Source organism: Euprymna scolopes, chromosome 46 (assembly GCF_053919585.1).
Source record: "Euprymna scolopes isolate OS-2025 chromosome 46, ASM5391958v1, whole genome shotgun sequence".
Classification (NCBI taxonomy): Eukaryota; Metazoa; Mollusca; class Cephalopoda; order Sepiida; family Sepiolidae; genus Euprymna; species Euprymna scolopes.
In genome coordinates, this window is record NC_136527.1 from 214,988,902 (window position 1) to 215,012,814 (window position 23,913).

Consider the following 23,913-nt stretch of genomic DNA (forward strand, 5'->3'; position numbering starts at 1 on the left):
CTGTCGAGGGTCGACCAAATGGGTCCACAACGCTTGCCTCCAGCGTTGGATAGATGGCCAGCAACTGGAGGATCTGTCAACTAAGGTCCGGTGTCCCCAATGTAACACAGAATATACTATTGTCTACCCCAGTCCAGGTGAGTTAGAATGGTGTTGTCGCTGTTTGGTTACATTTTATTTCTTTTTTGTTGGCAATTTAAAGCTTTTATTGGTGAGAGAAATTTTTCACAAAGTGAGGAGACCGGGGGAAAATATCTTCCTTGTATTATATAAATTTTAAACATTGGTTTGTTTGTATTTTTATGTCCGCTAAAATCATTCGTTGACATCTATGCTGACGGCAACACATCAAAGGCTATAAATGACAAAGTTCTCTCTGATTCTCTCTCCTCTGATCTCGAGTGCGTCGTTCAGTGGGGGATGACGTGGCTGGTTACCTTTAATGCATCTAAAACCAAACTCCTATCCTTACATCATCAACGCTCTGATCCCCATCTGGCATCAATTGTGATCGATGTCTCTCGTCTCCTGATCTGAAATGGAACACGTACATCAAGTCTGTTGCCAAGGTCGCTGGAAAGATGGTGGCATCCTTCTACCGCTCCAGAAGATATCTCACTACTGATGCAATTCTCTATCTATATAAAAGCCAAGTATGTCCAAGGATCGAATACTGCTGCCATATCTGGGCAGGAGCTGCTAAAAACAGCCTATCCTGCCTTGACAGAGTACAAAATAGACTTTGTGGCTTAGTGGGGGATGCCCTTTTCTCTTCCCTGCAACCTCTCTCCCACAGAAGAGACGTTGCGAGCCTATCCTTGTTTTATCGTTATTTCCATAGCAGGTGCTCGTCTGAACTCCAATCTCTGGTCCCCCCTCGCCAATCTTTCACGAAAAACACCCGTCTAGCCAAATCCACTGTGAAAAATTTCCGCAACTCTTTATCTGTGCCTAAATACAAAATGTGGATTCCATGAACAAAGCTTCTTTCTTAGAAGCCTGTGAAACTCTGTCTTCCTGCTTCCCACCTGACTACAACTTGGATGTCTTCAAGTCCAACGTTAACAAATTCCTGATGAACTGCCCCCTTAAGTAAACACTTCATCAAATCTGCACACTAACGTACTGTATTTGCAATAACCCTTATCCCTGAGTGGCTTCCGGGCCTTGATAAGTGGTGACCACTGTGTAAAAAAAAAAAAAAAAAAAAAAAAAAAAACTTGTCAGCCACATCGGGTCGAAACCAGTACCATATGAAAGAGCAACGTCTCGGACGCGTAATATGTGAAAAGTCAACAAAAAAAAAGATTCTGTGGTGGTCAACTGGACCATCTCTTGCAAGGGGGTAGGTTCAGTTTTGATTTATTGGTTCCCGATTTATTGAAGACGGACCTATGTTTTCAGTGTCTTCCGTACATCTATGCGTCTGTTAGTCCGGACTATTTCCGTCGATTAGTTTTTCCTGAAATTTTGCCACAAATTGTATTTCATTAAATAGAGGTGCACAGTAAAAAAATTTTTTTTTTACAAAAATTCCCGTTGTGCCCCCAGGGGCTCAAAAGGTCAAAAATGCCCCAAAATGGCCAAAAATGACACTTTTTGCCCCACAGCGTTTGATCCATCCATTAGATTTTCCTGAAACTTGGCGAAAATGTGGAGGCTATTGTAGTATGAGTGACCCTGGCAAAATTCTGTTTCTGGGACTTTTGGGGCTAAAAACAAATATACGTTTTTTGAGCTCTTTTTTCCACATTACTCAAGAACTTGATATATATATCTATATTGATATGTATGTCTATATAGTAGTTTTCCATGGTGCTGAATTCAAATATACATGTCTTAAGGCATGAAACTGCATCGTTTGTCCGTTTTCACTGGGATTCAGCATTCCCAGGAGCTTAAAAGGGATCACAAATGCCCCAAAATTGCAAAAAAAAAAATGACACTTTTTACCCCATAACTTTTGCTCCATCCATTGGATTTTTTCTGAAACTTTATTTTTTGTTTTTTTACATGGGGGGGGGGGGGTCACCACTTATCAAGGCCCGAGGGCTACTCAGGGATAAGGGTTATTGCGTGTACAGTAATCAATGAGATAGTATTGTAGTAACCATTAGTATTAGGGGTTTTGATAGAGTGTCTTACTTAAGGGGGCGGTTTGTCAGGAGTTTGTTTATGTTGGACTTGAAGACGTCCCAAGTGGTAGTTAAGTGGGAAACAGGCAAGCGACAGAGAGTTCCACTGGCGTGCAGTTCTTAGAAAGAAGCGTTGCTCATGGAATCTACGTTTGGATTTAGGCACAGAAAAAGAGTGGGGAAAATTATTGACAGTAGTTTCAGCCAGACGGGTGTTTCTCGTGAAAGATTGGCGAGGGGGACGAGGGATTGGAGCTCAGACGAGTACCTGCCATGGAAATAACGATAAAACAAAGACAGGCTCGCAACGTCTCTTCTGTGGGAGAGAGGCTGCAGGGAAGAGAAAAGGGCATCCCCCACTAAGCCACGAAGCCACGAAGTCTATTTTGTACTCTGTCAAGGCAGGATAGGCTGTTTTTCGCAGCTCCTGCCCAGATATGGCATCAGTACTCCATCCTTGGACGTACTTGGCTTTTATATAGATAGAGAATTGCATCAGTAGTGAGATATCTTCTGGAGCGGTAGAAGGATCCCACCATTTTCCCAGCGTCCCTGGCAACAGATTTGATGTACGTGTTCCATTTCAGATCAGGAGTAAAGGTCAAACCCAGAAGCTTGTCAAAACATGGAGCCTCGCCAAGACGAGAGCCATCCATTTCAATTGATGCCAGATGAGGATCAGAGGGTTGATGATGTAAAGATCGAATCTTGGTTTTGGATAAATTAAAAGTGACCAGCCACCTCTTCCCCCATTGTACCACGCGCTCAAGATCAGAGGAGAAAGAATTAGAGAGAACTATGTGTTGATGTGTTGGCAAAAATGTGAAGGCAACGTTGGCCCTTCACACTTCTCACATTCATCATTTCTTCACTATTTTTTGTGGCGTCATCTCACATGCAGCTCAAGAAGGGGACCACGCATGCGCGGCTTGTAGACTTTATTTTCAACTTCATTATTTTGCTCCAATGTTTGCCAGTAAATTTTCCCTTTTTCTTTCGTGTTTCAAGTTCGAACCACAGCTAATTTTTTTTTTTTGTTTTTTTGTCAGTCACACTGCACTCGCTATTTTGATTGAAAGAAAAGTTATTTTGATTAATTTATTTTTGGTTTTGGTACAAAAAAAGTGGGGAAGTTGTCACATACTTTTCTTTATAGGAAACAAATCTATACAACCATTATATATATATATACTAGCATGGGTGCTCGGCGTTGCCCGGGTGTTTGGAGTTGTATGTTGAGCAAAAAAAAAAAAAGCGGTCAATTTTTTTTAACTTTGATCCCTATTATGACCCCCTTAACATTTATTGTTTGGGGCTAAAATCAAGTTATTAAGTTAGATCCATGTCCAAGGAACCTATATCTAAAATTTCAAGTGTTTAGACCCAAAGTCGAAGGAGTTTGGTAGAGTTCTTAAAGGTCAAATCGTTAAACTTTGACCCCTTAATCGCCAAATTTCTGGCCGAAAACCAATCACATCGCTTTTCCCAAATCTCAGTACCCTGTATATCAAATTTCGAGTCTGTAGACTATAAATTGACAGTTATTGCGTCGGGAAATGTACACATACAGACACCCACACAGACAGACACTTTCACTTTTATATATATATATATATATATATATATATATATATATAAATCGTTATAAAGATTGTTATTTAATAAACTTTATATAATTTAATTGATAATATATTTAATTTAATTTATTTGGAATTATTTCCAACAAGGATTTTTTTTTTTTTTTTTGTTTTTAGAAACATAGTTATTTCCCCTGTAAACTTCGAAATATTAAAAAAACAAAAAATCTTGAAAAAATAATTCCGAGTAGACAGAAAAATGTTTTGCTTTTCTTTTTCACACAAAAAAAAAAAATACTTACGAATAAACTGAAAGGATTTTATTGTGTTTCTAGCCTGTGAAAGGCATTCCATTTTTTTTCTTAAACTTCACTTAAAAGTGTGTTAATTTTTTTTTTTTTTTTTTTTTTTTTTTTACATGGGTGTCACCACTTATCAAGGCCCAGTAGCCACTCGGGGATAAGGGTTATTGTGTGTACACTAATCAGTGGAATAGTATTGTAGTAATAAGAAAGAAGCTTTGTTCATGGTATCTACGTTTTGATTTAGGCACAGATAGGGAGTGGGGAAAATTTTTGACAGTGGTTTCAGCTAGTCGAGTGTTTTTTGTGAAAGATTGGCGAGGGGGAGTACCAGAAAATGGAGCTCAGACGAGCACTTATCATGGAAATAGCAATAAAACAGACAGGCTCGCAACGTCTCTTCTGTAGGAGAGAGGTTGCAGTGAAGAGAAAAGGGCATCTCCCACCAAGCCACGAAGTCTATTTTGTACTCTGTCAAGGTAGGATAAACTGTTTTTAGCAGCTCCTGCCCAGATGTGGCAGCAGTACTCCATCCTTGGACGTACTTGGCTTTTATACAGATAGAGAATTGCATAAGTAGTGAGATATCTTCTGGAGCAGTAGAAGAATCCCACCATTTTCCCAGTGACCTTGGCAACAGACCTGATGTGCGTGTTCCATTTCAGATCAGGAGTAAAGGTCAAACCCAGAAGCTTATCAAAACATGGGGCCTCCCCTAGACAAGAGCCATTCATTTCAATTGATGCCAGATTGGGGATCAGAGCGTTGATGATGTAATGATAGGAGCATGGTCTTAGATGCATTAAAGGTAACCAGCCACCTCTTCTCCCCACTGAACCATGCGCTCGAAATCAGAGGAGAGAGAATCAGAGAGAACTTTGTCATTTACAGCTTTTGATGTGTTGCTGTAGATGGTCGTGTCATCAGCATAGATGCCAATGAATTATTTACGTATGTGTTTTGGGAGATCATTGATGTAGATCAGGAAGAGAGTTGGGCCCAGGATGGACCCCTGAGGGACTCCAGCATTAATACTGCAGGCCTCTGATTTCTGCCCATCAACCACTACTCTTATGAGCCTATCGGAGAGAAATGATTTAATGATTGAGAAAACATTTCCAGCTATACCATAGCTAGAAATTTTGTGAGTAGACCCTTATGCCATACTTTATGTTTTATGCCCTTTTTTCTACCTTGCAACCTCTCTCCCACAGAAGAGACGTTGCGAGCCTACCCTTGTTTTATCGTTATTTCCATGGTAGGTGCTCGTCTGAATCCAATCTCTGGTCCCCCCTCGCCAATCTTTCACGAAAAACACCCGTCTAGCCGAATCCACTGTGAAAAATTTCCCCCACTCTTTATCTGTGCCTAAATAAAAACGTGGATTCCATGAACAAAGCTTCTTTCTTAGAATTGCGCGCCTGTGGAACTCTGTTCCGTCTGCCTGCTTCCCTCCGCACTACAACTTGGATGTCTTCAAGTCCAATGTTAACAAATTCCTAATGAACTGCCCCCTTAATTAAACACTTCATCAAATCTCCACACTAACGTAATGTACTTGCAATAACCCTTATCCCTGAGTGGCTTCCGGGCCTTGATAAGTGGTGATCACTGTGTAAAAAAAAAAAAAATACTGAATTATAGCTATGGCCAAAACGGAAGGAGGGATAAAGTATTTTTATTAGGGTGTCTATCTTTAAAAATCTACAAAAAATCAAGTATCCAATCAATATGAAATTTTCACCAATTATTAAGTGGCGAATGAACTTTATAATGGTATATATGTGTGTGTATGTATGTATGTATGTATGTATGTATATATATATATATAAAGTTATAAAATGTATATGGGGATTAAGCTACACTGAATATTCCGCGTTTCATCCACTCTAGGACTCTTCAGGCTTAATAAGCCATATATATTTTATAAATTACTAACTAGCTCTACCTACGTATTGAGCATTTTTGAAATAAATACTTCCAACTGACAATTTTAAGATTCCACATACTGATCTTAGACCCCAGATAAAAGCATACATGCAGGAAAAATGGCAACTGCGGTGGAGTCAGCAAGAGGGCAGCAAATTATACTCAATCAAACCTGAACTTAAGGAACGATGTCCGGTCTTCAAGAGATCACGCCGAGATTACTGACTCGACTGCGCATAGGACACACCAACTTTACTCATTCTTATATACTAAATGGAGAATCGGCGCCAGAGTGCATCCCATGCCAGGAGACACTCACAGTAAAACATATCCTAGTTGGGTGTGATGACCTCGCCCCAACTAGAAAATTATATTATACAGAAAGCAATATGGAGGACCTTTTTGAAAAGGTCAACTCCGCAAATATTCTAGCATACCTAAGGAAAGTAAATTTATATAAGAAAATTTAAGGAAATTTAAAGTCACCCAAATATACACATCCATGTATAAATACAACATTTAATTTCTTAGTTCGATTTTATAAAAAAAAGGGAGGAAAGGCTGAAAAAGCCCCCCCCCAATAAAAAATAGTTTTAAAAAAAAAGGACTCCGGCATTAAATGACCACATAGATTGATATGCCGTAAAACCATTCAATCAATCAATCAATCAACTTAACGTTTGCACATAAATCTATACTTTCGTATATTAAATTTATGTGAGTAAATTAAGTAGTTATATATATATATATATATATATATATATATATATATATATATATATATTAGTTATTTCATTTCATTATTAGCATATGACAAGTACAGAGTAGTTAAAAATTAAAACACTTGTGTTATCTGCAATTGGGTTGTTTTTTTTTTTGTTTTTTTTGTTGCTCGGCTATACAGTCAACTCGTTGATTTCGTTTCACTAAAATTGCGTTCCGTTCCATTTTTAACATCCGTTCATGGTGTAACCCCACGTGTGTCTCCCTCGTCAGATCGCCGGCTCCCAATGTCGTGTACCGTGGATTTTTAGTTCGACTGTTCTTCTTATGGCCTTTTCCCATTTTTCTTAGTAAGGAATTATTTTCCCATTGGCGACTGTCGATGAGAACACATACGGTTCACAAAATAGAAATATGAAAAACAAAGGAAAAACACAAACGCTAATATTGACATATAAATTGACTGTTGGACTTGTGAGTGTTTTTGTCTTCTCCCCACCCGTTCTATCGATGATATATTTGTTTATCTCTCTTTCACAATCAACTCTAAATGTTACTTTTTTGGTTTTAAATTTGAATATATTATTTTTTGATCTTTTATCTTCAATTTGTGATATATAAAACTTTGGTGAGCAAATTAATTATTTACTTTTTAATAGACACTTGAAAATGGGGGGGGCGTGAATTAAAAAAAACAAAAAACGTTTGTCTAAAATATTATATTCGGTTTATTGGAAAGAGCATAAAATTTCACATTGACCCTGAAAATATCGCAAGAATTGAATCAATAGAAAAATTTTGATAGATTTTTAAGTTTAAAAATTGAAAAATATTGAGTTCGTAAAATTCATTACTGTTAAAAAAAAAAAAAAAAAAAAAAATTTCTATTACTTTTAAAACAACTTTAATAGTTTATTTTGGAAGTATAATCCATAAAGAAAATAAACAACCTACTTTTAAAAGAGAAATTACGAGTTTTTTTTATATTTTATTCGCAGTTTCATGTTAGGGGTGTCAAAAATTCCTACAAAAAACGTTTGTCTAAAATATTATATTCAGTTTATTGTAAAGAGCATAAAAGTTCACATTGACCCTGAAAATATCGTAAAAATAGAATCAATAGAAAAATTTTGATAGATTTTTAAAGTTTAAAAATTGAAAAATATTGAGTTCGTAAAATTCAATTAATTTCATTACTATTTTTTAAAAAATAAAAAAAAATATTTCTATTACTTTTAAAAGAACTTAAATAATTTATTTTGGAAGTATAATCCATAAAGAAAATAAACAACCTACTTTTAAAAGAGAAATTACGAGTTTTTTTTATATTTTATTCGCAGTTTCGTGTTAGGGGTGTCAAAAATTCCTACAAAAATTCTGATACACCTAGTGCTGCTCATTCAGGTATACTGATTGGGTAAGAAAGTAACTTAGCTTGCCTTCAATAACATTTGTTTTTTTTTGTTTATTGTTTCACCCATTTTTTTTTTTTTTTTGTATTATTATTCTCAAAGATTACCCAAAAGAAACGTGATAGTATTGCGTAATTATTAAAAGAAACTATCTTATTTATTTAAGAAATATTTTATTTTTTTACATGGAGGTCACCACTTATCAAGGCCTGGAGGCCACTCAGGGATAAGGGTTATTGCGTGTACAGTAATCAATGAGATAGTATTGTAGTAATCATTAGTATTGGGGGTTTTGATAGAGTGTCTTACTTAAGGGGGTGGTTTGTCAGGAATTTGTTTATGTTGGATTTGAAGACATCCAAGTTGTAGTCAGGTGGGAAACAGGCAAGCGGCAGAGAGTTCCACTGGCGTGCAGTTCTAAGAAAGAAGCTCTGCTCATGGAATCTACGTTAAAGAGTAGGGAAAATTATTGACAGTATTTTAATTTTCTTTGAAGAAATTCCACGAATTTAAAAGTAAATATTTATTTATTTTTTTTTTTTACATGGGAGTCACCACTTATCAAGGCCCGAAGGCCACTCAGGGATAAGGGTTATTGCGTGTACAGTAATCAATGAGATAGTATTGTAGTAATCATTAGTATTGGGGGTTTTGATAGAGTGTCTTACTTAAGGGGGCGGTTTGTCAGGAGTTTGTTTATGTTGGACTTGAAGTTGTAGTCAGGTGGGAAACAGGCAAACAGAAGAGAGTTCCACAATCGTGCACTTCTAAGAAAGAAGCTTTGCTCATGGAATCTACGTTTGGATTTAGGCACGGATAAAGAGTGGGGAAAATTGAAAGTAGTTTCAGCCAGACGGGTGTTTCTCGTGAAAGATTGGCGAGGGGGGACGAGAGATTGGAGCTCAGACGAGCACATTGGTAGAATATTAATGTCTCTATATGAGAAATATCAAAATGTAACAAAAATATATCTTTTTAGTTGTACACAAAAAAGATTGAAGTGGTATCAAATAAAATGTCTGAAAAAAAAAAAAAGCTTTTTTTTTGTAACAAATATTCCCTATTGTGAAGCATAAGTATATTAATTTCTCTTTTAAAAGTGTGTTGTTTATTTTCTTTATGGATTATACTTCCAAAATAAACTATTAAAGTTGTTTTAAAAGTAATAGCAATATTTTTTTTTATTTTTAAAAAAAACAGTAATGAATTTTCCGAACTCAATATTTTTCAATTTTTAAACTTTAAAAATCTATCAAAATTTTTCTATTGATTGTATTTTTACGATATTTTCAGGGTCAATGTGAAATTTTATGCTCTTTCCAATAAACCGAATATAATATTTTAGACAAACGTTTTTCTTTTAATTCACGCCCCCCCCCCATCTTCAAGTGTCTATTAAAAAGTAAATAATTAATTTACTCACCAAAGTTTTATATATCAGAAATTGAAGAGAAAAGGTCAATAAATAATATATTCAAATTTAAAACAAAAAAGTAGTGTTTAAAACCTTTTTTTTTTAAACCACATTGTTTTTTTTTGTTTGTTTTTTTTAATGGAACCTTGGTCCTTGCTCCTTTAATTGAAAAAAAAAAATTATGGCTTGAATTACATTTTTCGAGTAGTTATAAGCTTGGAAAGACAGGGGGTCGAATAATTCGCGCCTCCCATTTTGAAATGTCTATTAAAAAGTAAATAATTAATTTACTCATCAAAGTTTTATATATCACAAATTGAAGATAAAAGATCAATAAATAATATATTCAAATTTAAAACAAAAAAAAATAGTGTTTTTTAGAAATTTACCTGTTTTTTTTTAAAAACCACATTGTGTTTTTTTTTTTTAAATTTAAATGAAACCTTGATCATTGCTCCTTTCATTGAAAAAAAAAAATAAGGCTTGAATTGCATTTTTTCAAGGAGTTATAAGCTTGGAAAGACGGGGTGGAATTATTCACTATTTTTCACGAAATTTCTGACACACCTAGCGATACACTACAACAAAACATTTTTTTTTTTAATGAAACCTTGGTCCTTGCTTCTTTAATTGAAAAAAAAAAAATTAGGTCTTGAATTACATTTTTCGAGGAGTTATAAGCTTGGAAAGATGGGGTGGAATTATTCAATATTTTTCACGAAATTTCTGACACACCTAATGAAACACATTTTGACTGTCTTTAAAATAGTTTAAAAAGTATACACTTACATTTTTATCTTGGAAAATTTGTGTTTTGTGTGTTTGGTCAGTAGCTGAGAAACGTGAAAACTAAATCGTCAAACGATATGAAACATAGCAATTAGCAAAAAATAATTTCCATCAGTAGTTTGGGATTTATGACCTTATGTTTATTGCTCCCTACAGATGTGGCACTATTTCCTTGTGCCACTGTTTCTAACACACTCTGCAGCATGGACGGGTGGTAATTTGCCCATGAGCGTAGAGATACAAAGAAATCCCTTCCCATAATTCCCTTGCTATCTTTCTGTCTCTTTCCTGCACGACCACCATGATGTGAGGACGCATAGCCTGTTTCTCCATAAATGAGGGGGGGGGCACTCCTCCCTCAACACTAGTTAGGGTAGGTTAGTTAGCTTTGAAAAGCCTATTGTCCACTTTTAAATTGTTTTTTTTTTGTAAAATATGTTGTATCTCTAATGTAAAATAAAATAGTTAGTTATACCTTATGTATATTACAATTGTGTCGCGTGTCGTTTTTTCTTGTGTCTGCCATGAATGCCTCCATAAATGTCTTGTCGAAAGGCGGCCCTGAGGACAAAGAAATGAGGATTCCCACCAGAATGCCACCAGGGTGAAGAGATCATCTTGAGAAAAGAAAGGAGCCACACCCAGATCCAACATCTCAGGTATGATTTTCTTCTTGCTACACAGACCCTAATGACTGGCCCATCTTCATATCTTCATGAGACCGCTTTAAGACATTTACTGTAACACGTCTGTCGGTCATACCTCAGTGACCGGCTGATAGTGGTATATATATATAATTATTTTTTTACTATAATAATTATTAAATACCTACAGACACTAGTGTTTCATCCTTTCAGGAATCTTCAGTGCAGGGTGTCACAATTAATACCAGTCGAACGATTCGAACCCTGCAACACGAGACATCTCTGGCTCGGTTTAGCAAAGGCCTAATCCACTCGGCTACCATTAACCGCGTGAAATAACGTTGAATTTAAACATTTTTAATTTTAAATGTTCACTTTACGTCAGTCAGAGAGTGATCTAATCGTTATACAATGATCTATGCATAAGAGCTAAGTTGACCGACTTTTAATTCAACTGAAAGTGCTCAATGATAAGAAACGAATTTCTTAAAGGGGCTGTCATAATTATTTTTTTACTATAATAATTATTAAATACCTACAGACACTAGTGTTTCATCCTTTCGGGAATCTTCAGTGCGGGGTGTCACAATTAATACCAGTCAAACGATTCGAACCCTGCATCACGAGACATCTATATCTATATATATATATATATATATATATATATATATATATATATATACATATAGTAATTTATAAAATATATATGGCGATTAAGCTACACTGAATATTCTGCGTTTCATCCACTAAACAACAATAGAAAACAAACAAATAAATAAATTAAATAAACATGAACATACATAAACAATCACACATGACCGGCTGATAGTGGTATACAGACACATGAACTGAAACCAAAGAAGAAATAAGTGTGAAAACTTTTGAATTCACTAATTCCTTTAATGTCCAATTGTCCCAATACTCAGAAGATCTTTTCACATTTTGTTACCATTGGTTTGCCATGCTGGCTGCGAGACCTCGGAGATATATATATATATAAAAGTGAACGTGTCTGTCTGTCTGTGTACATTTCCCTACGCAATAACTCTGTCAATTTTTAGTCTATAGACTCGAAATTTGAAATACCGGGTACTGAGATTTGGGAAAATCTGTGTAATTCATTTTCGGACAGAAATTTGGCTGTTAAGGGGTCACATTGAGTAAAGCTGATTGCTTTCGGACATTTCCGCCGATCGAGACCAGAAAAATGCCATTAGTGTCACTTTTATTATACGAAAAAGCCTAACCCACATGCTGCGAGCGACAAATGTTGAATATTTATCTTCCTGAAATCGAGCAAATTAAATAGATAGGCGAGCTCTGTTGTTAACTCGGAGATATTACGATTTATATGTGATATAAAAAGTTTTAAGAAGTTGTGAACCGACCGACCGCTTCTCTGAAAACCACATACAAACATACATACATTTTCGCTTTTCTATATATCTATAAAAGTGAACGTGTCTGTCTGTCTGTGTACATTTCCCTATGCAATAACTCTGTCAATTTTTAGTCTATAGACTCGAAATTTGAAATAATATCTATCTATATAAAAGCCAAGTACGGCCAAGGATGGAATACTGTTGCCATATCTGGGCAGGAGCTGCCAAAAACAGCCTATCCTGCCTTGACAGAGTACAAAATAGACTTCGTGGTTTAGTGGGGGATGCCCTTTTCTCTACCCTGCAACCCCTCTCCCACAGAAGAGACGTTGCGAGCCTATCCTTGTTTTATCGTTATTTTCATGGCAGGTGCTCGTCTGAACTCCAATCCCTGGTCCCCCCTCGCCAATCTTTCACGAAAAACACCCATCTAGCTGAATCCACTGTGAAAAATTTTCCCCACTCTATATCTGTGCCTAGATCAAAACGCGGATTTCATGAGCAAAGCTTCTTTCTTAGAACTGCACGCCAGTGGAACTCTGTTCTGTCTGCCTGCTTCCCTCCGGACTACAACTTGGATGTCTTCAAGTCTAATGTTAACAAATTCCTAATGAACCGCCCCCCCTAATTAAACACTTCATAAAATCTCCTCACTAACGTAATGTACTTGCAATAACCCTTATCCCTGAGTGGCTTCCGGGCCTTGATAAGTGGTGATCACTGTGTAAAAAAAAAAAAGAAATACCGGGTACTGAGATTTGGGAAAATCGATGTGACGGGTGTCAGCCAGAAATTTGGCTGTTAAGGGGTCAAAGTTCAACGATTTGACCTTTGAGAACTCTACCAAACTCCTCCGACAATTTTGGGTCTAGACACTTGAAATTTTAGATATAGGTTCCTTGAACCTGGATCTAATTTAATAAAGTGATTTGAGCCCGAAACTATAAATTTTAAGGGGTCATAATAGGGGTCAAATTAAAAAAAAATTTACTCTTTTTTTTTTTTTTGCTCAGCATACACCTCCAAACACCCGGGCAACGCCGGGCTGAAATGCTAGTATATATATATATATATATATATATATATATATATATATCTGCATGCCAGAGTGGAGATGTATGTGTTCATGTGAACGTTTCTTCAAGTATATATGTGTGTACGTGCGCATGTGTGTGCTCGCGCACACAGCCGTTAGCTAACCCTCTCCAAGCAATTAACAACAAATAAAAACCAAATAAATAACCCCGCCCCCCGAATCAAACCCCCCCCCCCCCCCCCCGCCTCCGGACCTAAGCGAACACCCAACAGGTCAAGACATACTTGTCAAGAAATCATCTCACCAACGAGCCGCCAAAAAACCTAAACATTAAGACTCGAATTTTAAAGCAACCCCCCTCCTCCTACCCCCACACACACCTCTCCCTCCTCCAAGAATCCCTATGCCCTGGGTAGCTGAAACAATAATGTAACTTAACAGAAAGATACGAAAAATAAAACATATATGTTTTATTTTTTATTACCATTATATTACCATATATATATATATATATATATATATATATATATATATATACACACACACACACACATGGTGACTCCAAAATAACGGGCCCCAACTCTAATTAGGCCCCGTTTCTTAGTGTTTTGTCCGAATGAAATGAAACTTTGGTCATAATTAGTTTATTATATTCAAAACATCACATTCAAACACTAGGGTCTTTGGCCTTTTTTTCTCCATTCAACAGCATATGTTCTAGATGGCCTTCATTTGTTTTTGTTTTTTGGGGCCACCTGTATATATATATGTGTATATATATATATATATATATATATATATATATATATATATATATGCGTGTGTGTGTAAATGTTATTTGTTTTTGCGATACGTTTTGAAAGAATACAATTATTTATGAAAGTGCATTTTTTACCTAAATGCGAGTTGGGAATAATTTTCGCTTTAACCAATTTGGTATCCCCACATGTGGAGTGGTATATATATTATTTGTAATTATCCACTGACACGTGTTTTGTCATATATTGTGTGTGTGTATATATATATACATATGTGTGTATATATATATATATATATATATATATATATATATATATATATATTGTGTGTGTGTGTGTGTGTGTGTATATATATACATATGTGTGTATATATATATATATATATATTGTGTGTGTGTGTGTGTGTGTGTATATATATATATTGTGTGTGTATATATCTATATATATATAAAAATGTAACTGTTGGTTCGTTCGGAATTAATTGTCTAAAAAACCACTGGACGGATGGCTTCCACGTTTTGGTATAATATGTTTACTATATCCATGCGCGTTTTTATATATTCCTTTTTAATTATAACATTATACTTAATTTTTCTATGATAAATAGGTGGATTTCTTTGTACCGAGAGGCCATTTTTTTTATTTAGGGACAATTATTTATTACCGCTTCCTGTCACGTGACCAGTGTTACAATTTAGCGGTTTTCCTGCTAGATCTGGAGATTTCGTTTACAATCTAGCGGGAAATTCTAGAAAATCTGGAGGTATTTGGCACCCAGACACCCGCATTAGATTGCTTGAAAATACTTTAAAACATAAAATAAACTCATTCATGTAAGTAAAAAAAAGTAGCATTTATTGCCTTTGGTAACAATTATTTATTGATTATTTGTTTTGTTTTTCACCTTTGTTTCGATTAACCATTCTTAAATCTCACTATAAAATCGATTTTTCCAAGTACATTTTAGGTGGGGGGGGAGCATTCCAACCTCCGAAGTTTAGTTTAAAATACGATCTAAAAGTGTAAAAAGCAAGAAACAACAGCAAAAAAAAAACGGGTTTGTATTACTGTACACATAGATTCAAAAAAGTTGTCAAAAAAGAAATATATAACAAATAAATGTTATCAAAGGCAAGATAAGTTACTTTTCTGCCAAACTGGATATATTTTTTGTGTTTTTATTCAATGTAACATATTTATTCAGCTCGAAAAACATACAGTGTTTACCGATGTATTCGAAAATTCAAGATGGCGTCCACACCCTCTTTAACACCGTAAGTTTGGAAAAAGGTGTTATAAATAAAAAACTATACAAAATACTATTAAAAACCCGCCGAATATATGTCAACCTATGTCACAGTAACATGTATTGAGCGAGTTTTTAACAGTATTTTGTCCGTTTTTTTATTTATAACATCTTTTCCCAAACTTACCGTGTTAAAGAGAGAATCAGACTCCATCTTGAATGTTCCAATACATCGGTTAACACTATTGTTTTCAAGCTGAATAAACATGTTACATTGAATAAAAACACAAAAAATATATCCAGCTTGGTGAAGCCGTCGTTTATGCTACAGCGTGCATGCGCGTAGCATAAACGGAAGCTGCAAAATGGTGGAAAGAAGTTCGTGGGTTCAGGGGTAAATACCATGCAAACGGTAAATTTGCCCCAAGTTTGACTATCAGATTCGTTGTCAGTGACCTCAATTACCTATAAAAAAACAAATTAGAGTGAACGGTGTTCTGTAGTAGCGTACCTGGATATTTACCTTTTTTTTTTTTTTTTTTTTCTTGCTTAAAAAAAATAGCATTAATACAGTAAGTTAGGTAAACTGACTTTTTCGTTCAAAAATGGAATTATTTCCCTTTCGTTATTAACTTTTTTTTAAATAAATATTTTGTGGGTTTTGTATTACTGTACACATAGATTCGAAAAAGTTGTCCAAAAAACAAATATATAACAAATAAATGTTATCAAAAGCAAGATAAGTTACTTTTCTACCAAACTGGATATATTTTTCGTGTTTTTATTCAATGTAACATATAAATGTTTTCAGCTCGAAAACCATACAGTGTTTACCGATGTATTGGAACATTCAAGATGGCGTCTGATTCTCTCTTTAACACGGTAAGTGTGGGAAAAGATGTTATAAATAAAAAACCGGATAAAATACTGTTAAAAACTCGCTCAATATATGTTACCGTGACATAGGTTGACATATATTCGGCGGGTTTTTAATAGTATTTTGTATAGTTTTTTATTTATAACACCTTTTTCCATACTTACGGTGTTAAAGAGGGTGTGAGACGCCATCTTGAATTTTCGAATACATCGGTAAACACTGTATGTTTTTCGAGCTGAATAAATATGTTACATTGAATAAAAACACAAAAAATATATCCAGTTTGGCAGAAAAGTAACTTATCTTGCCTTTGATAACATTTATTTATTATATATTTGTTTTTTGACAACTTTTTCGAATCTATGTGTACAGTAATACAAACACCCATTTTGTATTTTATATACATAAAATACAATTGTTGAATGTTACTGTTTTGATTATATTCGTTTGGGGGGCACAATTAAAAAATTAAGAAAGATTAAAATGAAGCGAAATTTAAGTTTCCGTTTCATTTTTACAACAACCGTAAAACAGTGCATACTCAGCAAGTTTTATCGTAATTTATAAGCATATTGAAACACTAAATCAACATTTTATTTTTTTTTTTTGCATAATTAATGATGGAAGTATTTTTCTGTTTATTTTCTTAACATCTGTTAAAAAAAAAATAATTTGTACATTCTCTTGAAAAAAAGAATCAAACTTTTCTCTACTTTCACATGTGTTCCATTTTAACAAACTGAGCCACAGCAACGCGTGACCGGGTACAGCTAGTATATATATATATATATATATATATATATATATATATACATTGTGTGTGTATATATATATTGTGTGTGTGTATATATACATACATTCTGTGTGTATATATTGTGTGTATGTATATATATATATATATATATGTACATTGTGTGTGTGTATATATATATACGTACATTGTGTGTATATATACATACATTCTGTGTGTATATATTGTGTATGTATATATATATATATATATATATGTACATTGTGTGTGTGTGTATATATATATATATGTACATTGTGTGTGTGTGTATATATATATATACGTACATTGTGTGTGTATATATATATACATACATTGTGTGTGTGTGTGCATATATATATACATTGTGTGCATATATATATACACTGTGTATATATATATATATATACACACATTGTGTGTGTATATATACATTGTGTGTATATATGTGTATATATATACATATACATTGTGTGTCTGTATATATATACATATACATTGTGTGTATATATGTGTATATATATACATATACATTGTGTGTACATATGTATATATATATACATATACTTTGCGTGTGTGTATATATATATATATATATATATATATATATATATATATATATATATATATATATATATATATATATATATATATTACACATATATTTGTGTCAGGTCATGTCATATGCTACTGGTACCATGTAACCCAGTACTACCTGCCTCATGATCGGGTCACCGGCGACTAAACTGCTTCCCCCACCAGACTTGTTTGGTGAGGAGGGCAGCTAGTCTCCTTGGAAGATTAAAAACAAGACCTTCCAAAGGGCGAATGAACTCTTTTTCTGGGCAACGGCCAACTAGCACCGTGTATATTTGTGTGTGTGTATATGTGTATTGGGGTGGAGAGGGCTCCCGTAAGCCGTGGTGAAGGCAACCTTTCTAGGAAAAGCAAATCTCTGATTTAAAAAACCATAAAGCGGGAGACCAGTACCCGCATTAAGCTGGTCTGCAGTTTAATTTGTTGCTGGCTATCTTGCTCTTGCTTGTTGCTGGATCTCAACATTTTGAACCGAGAGAGAGACTTAGCTGTCGTACAAAGCTAAGACTCCGTAACATCACCTTTGTATAGATACTCCCTCAGGCATTTGGGCTCATGGATTTTTAATGTCTGAGGGAGTGGCACTCGTCTGACAAGACGTTGCAATCATCATATATACATATACATTGTGTGTGTGTATATATATATGACTAATTTTTTTAATATTCTAAAAAAAGATTTTTCAATGACTAATTTTTTTAATATTCTAAAAAAGATTTTTTTAAATTAAAACTTAAAAGTTACATAATATATAATAAATAAATTCTATTTTCTCACCTTAGCTTGGTCGAAAAAAAAATTTTTTTTTTTGTGCGGGGGGGGGGGATTTTGTCACCCCTCTATGGCTGTCAGCCTGGGCGGACCGCATTCCCCGTCCCCACTTCCTTAGCTACGCTAGTGGGTATGCGCCTCAGAACCCTCAGACTATTTTCGGCCATTTTACAGATTTCGTTGCAATAACCCTTATCCCTGAGTGGCTTCCGGGCCTTGATAAGTGATCACTGTGTAAAAAAAAATTTTTTTAAAAGTTACGCTCGAGTGCGCACCAAGGCTATTCGTGTGCCATATGTGCGCGCATCCGCGTATTAAAGTGAATTATCACATAGGCGTAGTAATCTTTCACGGACAATCTTTGTTACGCACGCGTGCGCCCGCTATAAACAAATCTACGCGCGTAACAAAGATGGCCGCCAAAGAATGCAATGCATAATACAACTTTTTATATCTCGATAACTACTTATTTCTGAAGAATTTCAATGGACCTAATCTAAAAAAATACGACGAAAAAAAAAAAATTAAATTTAGTAATTAAATAAAAACTGGAATTTTTTTACTTGATTAAATAATTTGAAGTAAAAACGAGTTTTGTTTTAATTTAATTTGTGTAATAATTTATATCAATTTGAAATATGTTTAAAAAAAATTACATTAAAAAAAAAACATTGTTATTATGACTGAAGTCCGATTGAATGATTTTTTTTCCCTCCACCTGTCAATTTAGCAGACGTCGATGGAAAAATGGTGGGATCATTCTACTAATCCGGCCCATATCTCACTGCTAATGCAATTCTCTATCTCGGGTACCTATTTACAATGCCTCCCCACGGGACAGAGTTAGACACCAGGGTCGTTTTTTAACGTGGAGAAAAGGTACAAAAATAAAAATTGTCTCAGTCGTGAAGGATTTCTCCTCCACCGAAAGAGAACAAGAAAATGAAGTGCAGCATCTGAAGAACAGATACTACACTTTGATCTTGACCAAACGTCCAAGGATGGAGTACTGTTGCCACATCTGGGCAGGAGCTGCTAGAAGCAGCTTATTCTGTCTTGACAGAGTTCAAAATAGACTTCGTAACTTAGTAGGGGGGGGGGTCTTTTCTTCTCCATGCAACCTCTTCCTCCACTGTTTTATTTATCGTTATATTCATGGCAACTCGTCGTCTGAGCTCAAATCTATGCTCCCCCACCTCGCCTGATTTTCACGGAAAACTCGTCTACCTAAAACCACTATCAATAATTCCCCCCCCCCACCCTTTATCTCTGCCTAAACCTAAACCTAGATTCCATGAACAAAGTTTCTTTCTTAGAACTGCACACTTGTGGAACTCTCTTTCATTTGCCTTCTCTTCAGATATGACGTCTTCAAGTCCAATGTAAACAAGTTCTTGCTGGGCCGTTCTCCTTAAAGTAATCCAATTTACCAAATTTCCACTACGAGCGATTACTACGATATTTTCCCATTATCCTCGAGGGGCCACCGGGCCTTGATAAATGATGACACCTTTGTAAAAAGAGAACAAATTAACCGTTTTGTGTAGGAGGGGGGGTCCAGTGATATCCACCCGCTGCTACGAATTCGGAATAAGTGAATGCGAGCGAGAAATGGCGAAAGTAGTTGCAGGAGACGTCTCCTGCAGGAGAACGGAAAATCGTTTAATGCGTTAATCTTCCAGTTGTTGGCGTAAAACTCTCACAAATGCGAAGAACGTCTAATTTGCTGCCAACAACGACTGCAAACGCTCACGTCCGATTGAATGCGCTCTCCCTCGACCTGTCAATTTAGCCGACGTCGATGAGAGACGCACGCGCACTTGCGTTCTCTACCCCTCCCCGCCCCGCATCATCGGCTCGCCGTGCCGTCCTCGTTCGTTGTGATGATGCTTTTGGAAACACAAGCTACCCACTTGAGAGTAGGGGGGGGGGGAGCAACAGTAGCCTGTTCGCGTGTGTGTACGTGAATTCCACTGCCGCATCCCTCCTCCTTCTCCCTTAACGATGCGTACACGCGAACGCACTTGCTCAGAGAAATATATATATATTTCTCTCAGCAAGTGCGTTCGCGTGATATATAATTATATTTTAAACAATATCTCTCTCTCTCTCTCTTCTCTCTCTCTCTCTCTCTCTTCTCTCTCTCTCTCTCTCTCTATCTCTATCTATCTATCTATCTATATATATATATATATATATATATATATATATATATATATATATATATATATATAGTAATTTATAAAATATATATGGCGATTAAGCTACACTGGATATTCGGCGTTTCATCCACTCTAGGACTCCTCAGGCTCAGGAAATTAAGTAGTTATATATATATATATATATATATATATATATATATATATATATATATATATATATATATATATATAATAATTTTTTTGATTTTGCGATACGTTTTGAATGAATTCAATTATTTACAAAAGTGCATTTTTACCTAAATGCGAATCGGAAATAACTTCCCCTTTAACCAATTTGGTACCCCCATAGGGGGAGCGGCATATATATATATATATTGTTATTAAAATATAATTATCCACTATTCGGCCACTCTGATGTGTCTTGACGACGAAACACGTGTCAGTGGATAATTATATATTAAAAACAATGTATGTATATATATTTAAAAATTATTACAGTAAATAATTGATATATATATATATATATATATATATATATATATATATATATATATAGAGAGAGAGAGAGAGAGAGAGAGAGAGATACTAGCATTTCAGCCCGGCGTTGCCCGGGTGTTTAGAGGTTTATGTTGAGCAAAAAAAAAAAAAAAAGCGGTCAATTTTTTAAAACTTTAACCCCTATTATGACCCCTTAACATTTATTGTTTTTGGCTCAAATCAAGTTCATAAGTTGGATCCATGTCCAAGGAACCTATATCTAAAATTTCAAGTGTTTAGACTCCAAATTGTCGGAGGAGTTTGGTAGAGTTCTCGAAGGTCAAATCGTTGAACTTTGACCCAGCCAAATTTCTGGCCGAAATCCAATCACAAAATTTTTTCCAAATCTCAGTACCCTGTATATAAAATTTTGAGTTTGTAGATTTTAATTTAAATTGACAGTTATTGCGTAGGGAAATGTACGCAGACACGTTCACTTCTCTCTCTCTGTCTGTCTCTCTCTCTCTCTCTCTCTCTATATATATATATATATATATATAGAGAGAGAGAGAGAGAGATGTATATATATATATATATATAGAGAGAGAGAGATGTATATATATATAGAGAGAGAGAGAGATGTATATATATATATATAGAGAGAGAGAGAGATGTATATATATATATAGAGAGAGAGAGATGTATATATATATATATATATATATATATATATATAGAGAGAGAGAGAGAGAGATGTATATATATATATATATAGAGAGAGAGATGTATATATATATATATAGAGAGAGAGAGATGTATATATATATATATATAGAGAGAGAGATGTATATATATATATATAGAGAGAGAGAGATGTATATATATATATATATAGAGAGAGAGAGATGTATATATATATATATATATAGAGAGAGAGAGATGTATATATATATATATATAGAGAGAGAGAGATGTATATATATATATATAGAGAGAGAGAGATGTATATATATAGAGAGAGAGATGTATATATATATATATAGAGAGAGAGAGATGTATATATATATATATATAGAGAGAGAGAGAGAGATGTATATATATATATATATAGAGAGAGAGATGTATATATATATATATATAGAGAGAGAGAGAGATGTATATATATATATATATATAGAGAGAGAGAGAGATATTGCCAGCTGAGAAGTGCCTTTCTCCGAGCCCGGAGCTCATATATTGACCGACATTCGAGCGGTAACTAATTTTAAAAGCGATCGTCAGTTGCTATGGGAGATATTGATTTTCTCTCTCTCTCTCTGTTAAGGGACGCGTAGAGGCTGAGGTTGTAGTTGTGGATGCGCAAGAAAGGGATGAGGGGGGGGCGAGGTAAAAAGAATCGGGGACGATTGAGTAGTAGTCGTAGTATTAATCGACGTTGTTGTAGCAAGATTCCTCGTTTTTGTTGCATTTGCGTAGCAGTGACGAGTGTTTATTGATTACCCCCCCCCCCCAAAAAAAAAAACATCCACTGTTGCTGCGGGAAGTGCGCGCAAAGTGTTCAAGCTTCGCTGAAAATTGTGACGGAAATGAATGGGGTGGGGAATTTTATTTTTATTTAAAGTTATATGCATATATGTATATATAATTTTTTTTTTTTTTTTTTTTTTTTTTTACATGGTAGTCGCCACTTATCAAGGCCCAGAGGCCACTCGGGGATAAGGGTTATTGCGTGTACAGTAATCAATGGGTCCCATTGATTGACAATGGGATAATATCGTAGTAATCGTTAGTAATGAAGATTTGATAAAGTGTTTTACTTAAGGGGGCAGTTTGTTCAGGAATTTGTTTGTGTTGGACTTGAAGACATCCAGGTTGTAGTCAGGTGGGAAACAGGCAAAGGGCAGAGAGTTTCCACAGGCGTGCACGTGCACTTCGAAGAAAGAAACTTTGTTCATGGAATCTACGTTTGGATTTAGGCACAGATAAAGAGTGGGGAAAATTAATGACAATGGTTTCAGGTAGACGGGTGTTTTTCGTGAAAGATTGGCGAGGGGGGACCAGGGATTGGAGCTCAGACGAGCACCTGCCATGGAAATAACGATAAAACAAGGATAGGCTCGCAACGTCTCTTCTGTTGGAGAGAGGTTGCAGGGGAGAGAAAAGGGCATCCCCACTACGAAGTCTATTTTGTACTCTGTCAAGGCAGGATAGGTTGTTTTTAGCAGCTCCTGCTTACATATTACAGCAGTACAGTACTCCATCCTTGGACGTATTTGGCTTTTGTATAGATGGAGAATTATTTATATAGATAGATATTATTGCGATATATTATATAAATCTCACCTATCTGTTTAAATGAATGTATGTATGTATGTATGTATGTATGTATGTATGTATGTATGTACTTCGCTGTGTCGCGTGTTTGTTCGGCTTTTTGGTATGTGGGAGAGAGGTTAATGGGTAGAGAAAAGGGCATCCCCTACTAAGCCACGAAGTCTATTTTGTACTCTGTCAAGGCAGGATAGGCTGTTTTTAGCAGCTCCTGCTTAGATATGACACGTATTTGGCTTTTGTATAGATGGAGAATTATTTATATAGATAGATATTATTGCGATATATTATATAAATCTCACCTATCTGTTTAAATGTATGTATGTATGTATGTATGTATGTATGTATGTATGTATGTATGTATGTATGTACTTCGCTGTGTCGCGTGTTTGTTCGGCTTTTTTGGTATAAGAATGAAACTAACTTAAACGAATTCGGTTCCTCGGCAATCGCGCCAGGGACGTCCAGAAAGCAAATCAGCTTTGATTAATGCGGTGAAAACCGTTGTATCAAACAATTGCTTTTCAAATGGATACCCCTGTTTTTATTATGGCGAGCTGGTTATATCCCCCACCCCCAACA

General features: G+C 35.2%; 1 protein-coding gene across 1 annotated transcript in view; it reads left to right on the forward strand.

The window, feature by feature from the left end:
• Window positions 1-23,913, forward strand: part of LOC145271041 (E3 ubiquitin-protein ligase MARCHF5-like) — a 69,017-nt gene that overhangs the window by 21,601 nt on the left and 23,503 nt on the right. Inside the window, exon 2 of the mRNA XM_080126591.1 lies at window positions 1-137. This exon is cut by the window's left edge and continues 66 nt beyond it. Coding sequence (XP_079982717.1) covers window positions 1-137 — 137 coding nt within the window. The remainder of the gene's footprint in view (window positions 138-23,913) is intronic.